The sequence below is a fragment of the Dromiciops gliroides genome, chromosome 4 (assembly GCF_019393635.1).
Source record: "Dromiciops gliroides isolate mDroGli1 chromosome 4, mDroGli1.pri, whole genome shotgun sequence".
Lineage (NCBI taxonomy): Eukaryota > Metazoa > Chordata > Mammalia > Microbiotheria > Microbiotheriidae > Dromiciops > Dromiciops gliroides.
In genome coordinates, this window is record NC_057864.1 from 373,540,216 (window position 1) to 373,554,785 (window position 14,570).

Genomic DNA, 14,570 nt, shown 5'->3' on the forward strand with positions numbered 1-14,570 from the left:
TCCTGGATCTATGCCAATCTCATCATTCCCACTGGTATACAGTTTATTATGTAGCAGGAGAACATGAGAATATATTCAACTCTCCCCTAACGTAGGATTTGCAAAATCTCAAATCTTAATTGTTCAAACTATCATCTTTCAGACAAGATGGACAGTTTCAAATTCCTCCTAGGGAAGCAGTGAATTTTACAGGATTCATTTCTATTCTGATGAGCATTTCCTCTAATAGGCTAGACCTCTTTAAATGACTCATTTTGTAATTTCAATCTTCTGAAGAAATAATCTTACAATAATTCGTGCTTATTCCCTGTCCATCTTCCTCTATCACAATATACTAGAGTAATACAGAGATTCTTTTATGAAAATGTCTTTGAAAAATCCTCCCAGGGTATGACTATTTTCTCTTGCCCTCATGTCTCAAGTTAACTCAAGGAGAAATAAGGGAACAGCCTACTAGTTTAGCTCAAGTGGTCAGGCATGCAGCATATTAAAGATTGCATGTCTTTTTCCATATACTATACTGCTTTCTCATGGGAAGTGACAGTTTCCAACTACTCCTTCATTGTAAGTATCATATTTAAAACATGCCTGATAAATTTTCCCAATCCTCTCAAGACATCTGAATTTCCTAAAATATGCTCTTCCTGAATTTTGGAGAATTGCATCTTCCTAAACAGGTTTCTGTTCCTTAAATAATGAACACTCACATTTCAAACATTTGGATTGAATAATTATGGAAAAGCCAATTAAGGGCAAAGGCATAAAGCAGGTGCCACGAAGGACTTCATTCATTCTTTAACTAGTATATTGACTATGCCAGTGAGAAGTAAGGTATCTCTTTTGCTTCTGAGATCTAAAACCAATCTATGCCCTTACTTTATACAAGTGGCATGGAACATTACTATTGTATTTTTCAAAATAACCTAGTTCCGGGGCAGCTAGGTGGTGTGGTCGATGGAGCACCAGCCCTGGAGTCAGGAGTACCTGAGTTGAAATCTGGCCTCAGACACTTAAGACTTACTAGCTGTGTGACCCTGGGTAAGTCACTTAACCCCAATCGCCTCACCAAATAAATAAATAAATAACCTAGTTCTATGTCTAGTTTTCTTCCTCCCTGCAGTGACTAGGGAAAAGTGATGTAGCAAAGGAATGATTCTAAGGAATGAAGAACTAAAGAGAAAACAAAGAAGAAATCAAAGAAATGAAGATATTGACATAAAACATAATTGAAAGATTTTTCATACATGACCTCCAATGGAAATAAGAGGATTTTAAAAAACTTGGGGGCAGAGAGGTGGTGCAGTGGATAGAGCACCGGCCCTGGATTCAGGAGGACCTGAGTTCAAATCCGGCCTCAGACACTTAACACTTACTAGCTGTGTGACCCTGGGCAAGTCACTTAACCCCAGTTGCCTCACCAGAAAAAAAAAATTGCTGGTGTAAGAAATGGACAGAAAACATTAATAGAGTACAGTAAACAATGATCAGCAACAATGCAATACTAGGGCTATCCTATTAACTCAAGTAATTAACATAAAAGGAAGTACATTGGTTCATGCTGCAGAGAGAATTACTGGAGTAAATCCATTTGGGAAAAGGAAAATGGGAGAAAGGAATTGCAAAGCAGACAGGAAGAATTTGTTAGAATGACTGATGACAACTACTCAGGCTAGGTACAATAATGAAAGGAGGTAGGAAGGTGGGGACCATTTGGGAAAGGAAAAGAATGAAGCAAGAAGTAAGTAAACATTTTGAAGACTGAAGTGAGAAGCAGGAGCTCTGACAAAAATGTCAATGGTAGATATAGGGAAATAAAGTAATTCTCAATCAAACAACATAGAATGTGGGTGTAATGAATCATGAAGCCATACAACCATTGTATTGTTCTTCATTTAGGTGTAAATGAAGAAGATTTTGTTTGATGACTATGAAAGGATTGACTCAATGCGCAGATAAACAACTATTGCTTTTAAAATCAGAATTCCACACTAGTAGAAAATCACAGCCAGTAATGAGTCTCAAATGATGAGAGGCAATATGGTCTAGCTCTTTAACTGAACACCCATTATGCACAGATGGCTGTCCCAGGGACCAGGGGGAGGTGATGAGATCTGAAATTCTGCAGATGCAGATTTCACTTCTTTCTCTGCAATAGAAGCATCCTGGAATAAATGCTTTTGTCTCCCTTACTGCTTGGTTTCTGCTATTCGAATAATCATAGTTGGTACCTTGTGTGCCTCATAGGGGTGTTGTGAGAATTATGGGGTTAGTGGTAGTCAAGTCCTTTGAGTATCTTAGATGAAAGGTGTTATTAAAAGTACAAAGTAATATTATTTATACAGGTGTAAAGGAAGGACAGAAGAAGCTTGCAGAATCAAAGCATCTTTAGGAGGAACTTTGTCTGCAGTTTTCTAATTGGAGAAGGCAAAAGCAAGTGAACTGGTCACTTATTCCTCATATATCCCAAAGCATAAGGGAACAAGTGAATTAATCCAAGATGAAAGATGTCTTGGAGAAATAAAAGTACATCTTTCCAACAGGTATAGCTTATGGTTAAGTTAATTGGTTTGTTTCCTTGTTGTGATTTGAGGTTGTTAAGTAACAGTTTCAAATAATCCACACTGTGAATTTTTAACATTTTTTTCAAAGACTGTTACAAACCCAAAGTGCTGTACTTGGGTCTCACGACACCTCTGTGAGGCTGGGGGGGGTGTATTTTTCATAAATTACCCATAGATGATAGACACAGGGAATTTTTGTTGCCTGAGACCCTATGAAGGAAACCATGGTTTTATACACCTAATAGACTTGCCTTTTGATTTTACTCCTGCCTTAAGATTTTAGAGCCAAGTTCTTTATCGGGATTAGAGCCCAAAATAACCAATACTCATTTCCATTTCTGATCAGCTTTCTACTCAAATGAAGGCACAGGAAGGTGAAAAGGAGATAATTTTTCTGCTACATATTTGCATGAGCAGAGAAAGGGTATCTAGGAACATCTGATAAACAGGAGGAGGCTCCCTTTGTCTCTATGGGCATCTGGTGTCCAGATAAAGATGCTAAGACTTTGACAAGAAAACAATACAGGTAGCATGAAACCAACACCAAATAGGTAAATTTCCAAAGCCATTTCACCTGGAGAGGTGCACCTCAGAGAAAGCTGAAATTTGATTAGACCAAATGACTGTTTAGAATGCTTTTGAAAGGATGGCTCAGCTCTCCCCAGAAGGCACCACTTTGTTAAGTTTTACCTGCATCTCCAGACAAGGCAGCGGTGCTTTTGCTTCGGGCCAGGAACGAATGTGTGGGCGTCAGGAGTCTGTTTACAATGCTGCTCTCCCAAGGGCTGAGCTGCAGGCGGCGAGCTAAATGTCACCACATAAGCAAGATGTTAGAGGACATTCTCTCCACAGACGAGGGGGCTCAGCACATTATCGCTACTGTTTCCATACCTCACGTGGTGAAACGACACTTGGGTATCCAGAAAGTGAAGTTTGCTGAACGTCACCATTAGAGCTTCCTGAGAGGATCAAATGATCCACTTCGTATCCCTAGTGCTTAACCCCGCACATTCCATGTACAAGGGGCCCTAATCAATCATGGCTGAATTGAAATGGACCCATTCCACCACCTACCTTAAACACATCATGGTTCTGGGCTGCCACTAAACCACTGTAGCTGACCCAAAGAGCACTTTGCTGATCCTTATTTGTTATTGGTCTCCCCCTCTTCCTCCCCTCCCCACCACTCCTTTTGATTATAGGTTTAGCATGTGCCATCACTTGCCCCAGGCAGGTGGCTATCTGAAAGGCATCCTGGCATCAGGTGGGGGTAGAGTGCACTACCCCGCCCAAAGAGATGAGTAGATTGAATCCACTATTGCATAATGAGCCACAAAGAAAGGCTTTGCCAGAGGAATAGAAGACTTTCCACCTGAGTTTCCAAAAAAAAAAAAAAAAAAAAGGACAAACGGAAAGGGTTCCCATTGAAGACCACTAGACAATCATACCTTCTGTTTCTATGAGCACTTTATGGTTCACAAAGCACCTTACAAGGATATTATCTGAAAAGGTCCTCACAACAACCCTGTGAGGTAGGAGTAAATGAGAGAACAGAGGCTCAGAAAGGACACTGGCTTAGCTCAGGGCTGCACAGCTCATAAAAGTGGGAAACTAGAACCCAGTGGGACTAGAACCCAGATTTCCTGACACCTCTTGCAGGGTTTTCAGTCAATTAATCAACAAGCATTTATTATGCAACTGCTATGTCCCAGCCACTGTGTTAGGTGCCAGGGACACAAAGACCAAGCTAAAACAGCCCCTGCCCTCAAGGGGCTTACATTCTTAATAGGGGAGAAAACTCTCACATATGGGTGTACAAGACACAGTTTCCTCAACTTTTATCTAAACAATCAGGAAAAACAATTCAATACCATTTTAAAATGACAGACTTCATGGCAAACACTTTAAGGTCCTTGTATTTGTAGCTTTCTGTAAAGCCCAGCCACAGTTATGGTTTTAAGTAATAGATAGGTCCCTGGTTTGCAAGCCACATTCAGATTTATGATGGAGGATAAGGCTTACTGTTGGAGTGATTAAACACAATAGCCATGAGCCAATCTGAAAAAATAAATCATTCTGCAGATGGCCACTGTCATGTCCTGAGTACTTGAGTGAAAATGATACAAAAAAGGAATAGCCTGAAATAACAATCAAGGCTTGGCAGCCAACATTAAGAAATACATATTGATCCTTCACAAAATCACTCAATTCTTAAAGCTCTATTGTCTAGACAAGTTCAGGTGACTATCTTTTAGGAACGATACGAGAATTATTTCCCCTGAGAGATCATAAGAGAAACAAAAGGGGATCCTGTGAAGACCCAATGGAAAACAGATTACATATTTGTATTTGGGAATGTAGTCCCCTAGAGAAAGGTCTTGAAAATTCTACTGAAGAACAATAGACTGAATGTTTTGGCTTGCTTTCTTCGGCACCTAGAATGGTGACTGGCACATAGTAGGTGCTTAATAAACTCATGCTAAGTAGCTGAAAGTGACTCCTGAGCAGCATCAAAAGCAGTAGGTGCACCTTCATCTATAAATTAAGCTTCCAGAGCCAGTTTTCTTAGGTTAACATTTTCAGGCCAGATTCCCAAGGAAAGGGCCCTTGATTTCCATTAGGAAATTATCTGGGGCAAAACTGAGGAAAGCCATGATGATTCTGCCACCAACTACAAGAAGGAATTCCCAATTTCTTAAAGCATAATTATGTGAGCACATCGTTAAAGAATTCAACCCTGATTTTTTTTTTTATTATGACATCCCATGTGCTCACTAGGGATAAGTTAAATACTGTTAGATCTGGGCTTTACTGGACTGAATTCCAATAATTAAACTATGTTATAATTGTCAGAGTAATTACTATGTAAAACTCCATAAAAACATTAATAAAAGAATGCAATTGTAATATCTATAAATCTCTGTGAACCCCACTGGATGAATGTGACTATAGATTAATCTCTAATAACAGTGTATTCTGGATCTAATCTCTATGGAAACTACTATAGCCTAAAATTAGAATACATTATACTAGAATGGGAAAAAAATTAATGGGAAAAAGGTGAACTGCATTAATTGAAGGTTTTCAACACATAATTATATTTTAAATGTTGGGGGTGGTGGTGGCAAGGAAGTGAAGCAGAAAGAGTATGAGAAGGATATAGGAGAGGCTGAAAATTCTATCTTTACACTTCTCTTTCCAGCTGCTGAAGGATAGAGCTCAACTTTTTTTGGCTGTAACTCAACTTAAATTGTTTTCCTCGGGGCAGCTAGGTGGCACAGTGGATAGAGCACCGGCCCTGGATTCAGGAGGACCTGAATTCAAATCTGGCCTCAGACACTTAACACTTACTAGCTGTGTGACCCGGGGCAAGTCACTTAACCCCCAATTGCCTCACTAAAATAAATAAGTAAATAAATAAATAGTTTTCCTCCCAAAACTCACACTCTATCTCCCATTTCTCATTGAAGACTGAATGGCTAAGGACCACAGCACATGCTAAACTGACTAAGACTTTGCTTCTGTACCAGGATTCCACCTACCCCCACCCCACACAGAACATTCATTTACTGTCGAAGAATTAAAACGCAACTGCACCCATCAAAATAAACAAGATAAAAATGTGACATAGCATCATGGAGGTATTATTTTGTCTGGCTCACTCATTATCTAATTTGTAAACTTTTGCAATTAGAACCTTGCCATGAATGTAAAATAATTGAATACACATATTAAAATATGAGCCATGGAATTTCTAAAAAAAAATACAGAGCTGTATTTTAGATTCTAAGAAAATGTATTTGTGTTGGGCTTTTCCTTAAAGTACCCCAATTATTACGTGCTGGTGCTAATTTTGATGGTGGTAGCTAATTAGGAGTTCACATATATTTTGATAAGTATCCCAGAGAGCATAATGTTCATAAATTACAGTGACACCCTCTAGGTATAAGAACAATGTTTTACCTAGCATACCACCTTCTTTCCTCCAGCAATGTTTAACACATATATTTTCTCTTAATCTGTAACAAACATTGAAGCAAATTTAATACTAATAGCACATATTAACTCAAATTGTAGGGGGAAAAACTGAGGCACAAAAAAACTAGATATTCTACCACAAATCTACATGGTGATGAAATAAATCCACAGACAGAATCTAGGATTTTGATACTACTCTCTGGCTCCAAAACAGTCTGTGTTCCTGTCTCTTGCTTTCTATGCCAAAATATTTTTCAGGTGTCATTTATGATAGGAATCATTCTTTTGATGAAATAGCTCCTTTTACAATAAGCATGTGTGATTCTCCAAGGAGCTCATGGGAATCCATACAGGTCCCAGTATTACTGCTTCAAAAGACCCTATGTAAGACCCCAAGACATCACTGAATACCATATGATAATGCTGGTGTGAGAGATTGCTGAGTCAGAGAATGTATGTATTGTGCCTCTTTCCTCCCCTTAAAATAACCTCTAGAGTCTTCCTCTGAATTTAAGAATTAAGAAGATGAAGTATTATAAACACCCCTCTTTTTTTTCCTTTACCTAAAGTCTTTACCTGAAATGGAGAAATTTAAAAATTTATTGTAATTTGCCTTAAACTTCAGAGACAGTAAATCTGTTATTCTTTTGGGGGGGGCGGGGCAATGACTTGCCCAGGGTCACACAGCTAGTAAGTGTCAAGTATCTGAGGCCCCATTTGAACTCAGGTCCTCCTGAATCCAGGGCCAGTGTTCTATCCACTGCACCACCTTGTTGCCCAAATCTGTTATTCTAAAGTTACTTACATTATGGATAGTATTTTCCAAGGAAAAAAAAAATTTTCACCCCTATATGAAAAATGTCTATTCAGGGGCCTGGAAAAGACAGTTGACAATATGCATTTCAAAAAAAGACAAAGAGTTTATTTAACCAGAAGTTTCTGGAGGAAAGCAATCAGATATCTCTAAATAATTGTATAAAGTTCCAGGCATGGAACTTATGATCTTATTTCAAAAAGGGGTGCTTTCCTCAGAGCCCTGGGCTTGGAAACAGGAAAAGTTGAGTTCAAATTCTGCTTCAGATATTGATTAGGTGTGTGATCCTGAGTAAGTCGTTTAATCTCTTTCAGCCTTGGTTCCCTCATCTGGAAAATGGAGATAACAGTAACACCTACAGAGTTGTTTTGAGGAGATAAGATCATGTAAAGTACTTGGAAAATCTTAAAGTCCTATCTACATGCCTGCTGTTATTATTGTTTTTATTATTATTAATATTCTTCAACAAGTCTCTCTTCTGACATGCTTGCTAAGCAAGAGATATCACAGAAGATGAGAAATTAATTGAAAGTTTTTAACCTATGGATTTCCAACGTTTAAAACTATTTTGTGGTTATAATGACAAGAAACTTTGGCAAATCACAATCCCTCTTTAAAGAAGAATATTCCTTAATTCATTTCCTATTAAAATGAACTTTTAAAAATAACACTCTCTTAAAGGTTCAAAGTTCAGAAAAAAACGCATTAATTTCACAGGTATCTTTATTTGACTAAGCTAAAGTATAAAGACCATGTAGTGTAAGCAGGTAGCAGGGTGGGCTAGCTATCACTTCATCAAGGTTAGGAGAGTATTAAGAACTTATCAAGACCCACCAGGGTACAGGAATCAGTGGACACAAGGATAATCATACCCAAATAAGCAAAGTAGGTAGGACTAGGAAATTTGAAATTTAGCATGGGTGTAGAAGTTAAGATATGAGTGAGGGTGGGCAATAAGTTTCTTTATCCCACTGGATCAGCTATAGATAAAATGATTCACCAATGAGTCCTTATGCCATTTCCAGTTATTTCTCCTTCAGATTGGGTTGGATCAATGACTAGATAAAAAATAATTTAAAGTAACACACCAATATCAACAACTTCTCTTCCACAGTCACTGGAAAAAGAAAATTCCTCCCTGTCTTAATTCTTACCATTTTAAGGAGTGAAGTACAAATTCAGAAAACTTTAATGAATTTGGCATTAATTTAAATGTATCTCTGTTGAAAAAAAACCAACCAAACAAACCAAAACCAAAACAAACCAAAACAAAAACCCTTAACTTCTTCAGATCCACTATAAGGGGTTTGCCTGGCTTCTTGACATTGGTCCTTTCTCCTACCACCTGAACCTTTGTTTGGGGGTCCTGAGGAACCTGAACCTGCTCTTTGTCCTGATCTCACCCTTAAGCCTCAGCGAGTCATCACTGCCCTCTTCATAAAGAGGCAGAGAGGAAGGACCTACTAAATTCAATGCCTATTTCTCTCATCCTGTTTCCTAGTACTCAGTCTCCTAATTCTGCTTTGTTAATTTTAAGTTTACTGTATCCTGATACTAACTGTAAACTGTTACTTGATCTTCATCTGCCACTGAAACCCAAAGCCTTCTTCCATTATCCTTCCTCAAAAAGAATTGATGACAATTAGGGGTAGGTCCTCTAAGACTGGACCACATGAAATATATTAGTGGTTGCCATTTAAATTGCAGTAGGCTACCATAGAGGAATTAGGAGTTTCAGTCACTCCTCTTTCGTCACCCGTTTGACCTTAGAAAAATCGCTTCCCTTCTCTTCTGCTTCAATTCCCTGGTTTGTAAAGCAAGTAGAAGGGGTGGGGGTGGGGGGGCAGGGAGGAAGGGGAAAGGGATTATACTCAATGGCGTTTTAGGCCCATTCTAGCTTTCAGATTCTAGGACTCTGCAATCATCCTCTTGCACATTCTTGTTTGCTGCCCATGTGAGGGACTCTCCCTATCTATGATCTGATTTACTGACAGGCAGCTCAGCAGTGTCACTAAGTAGGGTTAGAGGAAAAGTTCAGCATAATGTCACCAGGTACAAGTTTGCCTTGGGCCCTGGCTCATGCAAGTGTGAAACTGACATGCTGAATACATCATCAAGTCCACAGAAAGTAAAGATATATGGTTAAAAAGACACCTTTCCTAAGATGTTTTAAATTGGCCTTGGGGCCTTGTGTGTGTAACTATAAATACTATTTGGAAAAAGGAATTTAAACTCATGGTCCTTCATGTAAATACAGTTATCCCTTCCATATTGCAACTTTCCCCATCATGGTTTTAGTATATCGCAGGTTAGCACAAGAAATTAAATGGGAATTTTCGGGGAGTTCTGTGGAAGACACAGATGATATATGAAGGCCAGCAGACAAAAGAGAAAAAGTTTAGGAATTTAGAAATGCATAAAATATGTCTAGTACTGTATAACATCAACATATTTTATCTTTTAATACAATGATAATTCAGACTTCTTCTCTGGTATGAAGAGAGGCCAAAAAATTTTTTGTGGATTTTCCAGATTGTGGCAACAAGATTTCTCTCAGCCCCATGATGTGGAAGGGATAATTGCATGTGAAATCACTATCATTTAACCATATTGTCTAGATCGTATATCAAAGGTAATCTTTGACTGTAAAATAAATGCAAATAGCCTGAAAACAGAAATAAATCGGGCTTGGGTTAAAAGAGGGCAGGAGGAACACATTTTTTTTTTTTGTCTCTAGGTTCAAACCTTTAAAAGTAATATGTTAATAGCAGCTTTTGACATTTTTATAATAACATTCTAACATTTGACATACATATCACAATATACAATACAAAAGTATAGAAATATACATACACACAATAATAGAACACACATACATTTTATACATATACATAGAGTATAAACGCTGAAATTTTCCAATCAGTTTCATTCTCAAAATCATTCTCAAAGTAACCAGCTTGAGATGTTTATTTAAAAGACCGTTTTCATATTGCACAGTAAGTCATCTTTAGATTCTTGATATTTCTTACAGCTCAACTTGTGAAAAGTGAGTAGTATATACCTTTAAAAGAAGCAGGATTGTCTTCCTTCTATGGTATATGCATGGGCAAAATAAGGTTTTGTTTCATAAATAAACTTTAACTGCTACCATCACATGTACTGTAAATCCTTGGAATGAAAGCAACTCAAAATCTGAATGAAATGCTTTTCACTAGAAGGCTGTGACTGGTTAATTGGTCTGGAGGTTTGCAAAGGTGAAGACACTCTGGAAATTAAGGCAAATCTCAAGGCTAAATGAATGGACATTGAAAAGCAAGAACATGGACACATGAAATGCAACAAAGAATGTCTGGTTCAATGAGAAATAAATTGGGAAAAATGAAATCTACCAACATGAACCACTTGAAGTGAGGCTTAGAAATTCAACATCAGGCATTCCCATAGTACAGAAGAACAGCCAAATGATCACATGGTTGGAGCCCAAATAAATGTTCCCAGAAAAGGCCACGTGCATTTTTGTGGATAAAGTGGGTAGTTTCTGGAGCTGTAAACTCTTTTTACTAAAAACTTGACCAGGGAGCACCGTTTTCACCGTGTGCTAAATGCAATCATTCAGCCAAGTTCTAAAATGAGAAATGTTCTTCTCGGCAAGGGAAACGTTGCTCAGCGCTTATTGCTTTTTTTAGTTTGAAGTTTTTTCTTCCTATTTAAGAAATGTAGGGAAGGAAAGCAACTTCAGATGCGTACTGTATCTGTAAATATGCAAAAGAGCATTAGGTAATGAGACAGAACACTTTTAAATTTTCCTTTTGACTGTACCTCTATCTGGAGAATTTAGTAATGTTGCAGATGAAGAGGAGAGCCGCTTGCTAATGACTGGATCAACATGTTTCGAAAGATTCATTGTTGAAACTGACCGCCTGTCTGGATCTAAAACAAATGGAGATAATGCTAATTGACAGCCCGCATGCATGATGGAAGCTTCCTAGCTGGCAGATGGAAGGGAAAGCTAGGTCTGGATGGATTCAGCTCTATTGCTAGATCACTTAAAATAGCACAGTTTTCTCAGTGGATGTTTGATGGGTAACTTAAAGGCTGGGCAGGAAATTCCTTTCTTTGGTAGGACAAACAAAGCCCGTCTTTGGGGCATCGGTTTCTGTGTCAGTGAAACCAACTGGGACATGAGTAGATTAAACTGAAGGGACCATAGAGCATAAGGATAACACAATGTGCTTATTTCACTCTCCCCAGAGAGAGGGTTAGGATGGAGGAAAATCTCCTCTTGAGGAGGATTAAAGTCATAAGCCCATGCTGCATTTAGGATAGCCTCCCTGGGAATCATAAAGAGGACCACTATGTTGACCTCCCCCCACAAAAAAACCAGACCCTCAAACCAAAAACAACAAGTGGGTATTATTCTTCTAGGTAAAGGAGGATAGCATATTGCACAAAGGTCTTAAAAGGACCAAATGTTTAGGGCATGTGTGTGAGGGGGTGACTCCTAAGAAGTAGATGTGTAATGTTCCCAGGACACCCAAAGAAGCTAGCAATAGTACATTTGAGTGTCCAAAAGAAGAAACTCTTTCAAGGTGTGGAAGGTTTGTGCCAACACAGCAACCAGTTTTTGAAATAAGACTTCTAAGAGCCATCATCATCACCTCCACACACTGTGGGGAGTAGTCTTACACAGCAGGGATGAACTATTATTTGCCTGCCTCCAAATATGCCTTCCAAGAGAGAGAAACAGTCAAATAAGTGAAATGACATCTCTTTGTCTTGATTATCATAACTTATGGTTGGTCCTAGGTAAACTACTATCAGACAAGAAACCTTTAGAATAATTCCAAAGGGTTCTGTGCATGGTAAAAAGGGGACAATAGTGATAGAAACAGCAAAATTGAATCTAACATGCTATGAGTAGAAAAGAACCCACTCAAGCTCATTGCTCAAGTATAATGGGTTGCATTATACTGAGAAACACATCAACTTAATAATTTAAGAAATCATAGAAACCTGATAAGAATTTGACTATGAGACAAGCATCAATTCTCTTCCTCAATACTGCCAATTACAAAGGCTCCATGTTATTTTTTTTTTAAAGAAATTCAGTAGTCTCTTTAAAAAAATACTTGGTTTGTTGTTGTTCTTTCTTTTTTTTTTTTGCCAAGTTTTATTTTCAAAGGACTTGAAAAATCCTGTAGGTTTTATGAATTTTTCAAGAGAAAACCTTTAACTTGTGTTAGAATATGTTGGCAAGTTTCTACCCATCTAGATACCTTATTATTAGAGGACCATTCTTCCCTGAACAGATGAACTGTTTTGGACAATTATTTCCAAGGTTCAAGATAGTTTCATGTAATGGGTAGAGAGTGAGCTGGGAAAGTTTGGGTTTAGGTCTCACCCTAATATATACTGGCTATTCGAGCATGGGCAAATCACTTACCCTTTCATTGCTCTAGGAATTTCTCTACCACTATAATTTATAGAAAAGGTTTGTTGGGAGAACAAAATTTGCTCATCTGGGAATTCCTCTACCAATGAAATCACAAGTCCAGTCCCTATTGCTATTTTTAACAGGCTTTATGATACAAATGTGCTTTTCATAAACATCAGACATGCATGGATATCTTTGGTTTTTTGTTGTTGTTGTTGTTTTTTTGGTGAGGCAATTGGGGTTAAGTGACTTGCTCAGGGTCACACAGCTAGTAAGTGTCAAGTGTCTGAGGCCATATTTGAACTCAGGTCCTCCTGAATCCAGGACCTCTATCCACTGTGCCACCTAGCTGCCTGGATGTCTTCTGATAGCTATTTTTGTAGGACTAAAAACTTATGGTTTAGGGTTTTCTTAGGAAAACCACTTTGGTTCTTCAAAGGGCCACTTCTTTTAAATATTTCTATGTTAACAAAGTATTTTAGAGAATTAATCTTTGAGAAATCTGTCTGTAACCAATTGATCTATAGAACCTGATAGTGTTCCAGGCTATTCTCAAGGCCAAAAAGACTTTAAATTGTAACCAGAAAGATTTAGGCTAAAAATAGATCAGAACATCTTGGTGAGTGGTGAGATGGTAGGACATAAATAAGACTTAGAGAATCTCTCTTCCCCTGCCCCCCCCCAAAGAAATTTTAGAAGTACATTAGGGTACTTCTCTCTTCAGGAGAGATTATATTTTAAATCAAATCCTGGGCAGGAACTTCGCCCATGTAGCTCACAGCATATAGCTTTCTTGCACATCATCACCTTGTCAAGGCACTAAATAAATGCTTTTTGAAAATTGTAGGAAATATAGGTCTGGCTTAAAGCAAGATTCTGTGTCAGAATCATCTTGAGGATTCTATAACTTGAACATTTAGTCAGACTCCAATTTTTTTTCCAGACTTGTCTTTCTAAATTAAAAAAAAAAAAAACAAGCAAAAAAGTAGTAGGTCCACTGTCTTTACTCTCAAAGACTACAGGATCAATTCTCCCAATTCGCTACCCAGGAAAAAAAAGTAGATTTCCCCAGCAGCCTAAGGGAGCACTGCTGCTACATCTCTTGCTTTTGGTAGCAGCAATGGTTATAATTTATTAATGCTATGAGTGTGGAAGAAGAGAATTGAGTTTAGGCAGCTTTTCCTCCTATCTCTGGAAATCTATAATGGTATATTTGTGCCGCACAGAAAAAATCCAGATGAAAGAGTATCTACAAGAATAAGAAAATCGACAACAGTGTGTCGATTTTCCTATGTGCTATGGAAAACTATTTCTGGCCACTAAGAGAAATAATTACAACCCTAAACTACACTTAGTATATACTACATAATTTACAACAATATGAGCTTAGTGGGCAGGTGTGGTGATAGGGGCAATGGAGGGCTCCCCCACCAAAAAAAAAAAAAAAAAGCTTTTATATTGTGCTTAACAACCTACTAAATTGGATTTATAGCTAAGTGCTTTTCACATTCTTTTAATAGACTTCCAGGTGGGTTGTTCAGGATCATATATAGAAAAGCCCCTGAGGTACAAAACTTTAAAAATGAATAACTTTACTGCATGTATTCAAGTTTTAAAAAAAATAGCAAAGGCGATATCGATCAAAAAGACTTTAAATAAAATGGGATGCCCTTGGATCTTTGATAAATCACTTATTTTAAATTATTTATGTCAAATAAATCACTTTTTAAAAAGAAGCAAATGAAGGAAATGCAGTGATTGCAAGGGATCAAAGGACCACCAG

General features: G+C 37.9%; 1 protein-coding gene across 13 annotated transcripts in view; it reads right to left on the minus strand.

Annotated features, from left to right (window-relative positions):
* Positions 1 to 14,570, minus strand: part of MAP7 (microtubule associated protein 7) — a 248,084-nt gene that overhangs the window by 43,241 nt on the left and 190,273 nt on the right. For 8 of the 13 annotated variants that reach the window (XM_044001883.1, XM_044001885.1, XM_044001884.1 and 5 more), the window contains 2 exons: positions 11,173 to 11,283; positions 3,252 to 3,365 (listed from right to left, as the gene is read on the minus strand). In XM_044001883.1, the coding sequence (XP_043857818.1) occupies positions 3,252 to 3,365; positions 11,173 to 11,283 (225 nt within the window). Of the gene's footprint in view, positions 1 to 3,135; positions 3,161 to 3,251; positions 3,371 to 11,172; positions 11,284 to 14,570 lie in introns of those variants that run through there. The other 5 variants (XM_044001888.1, XM_044001887.1, XM_044001891.1 and 2 more) reach the window with 4 other exon arrangements.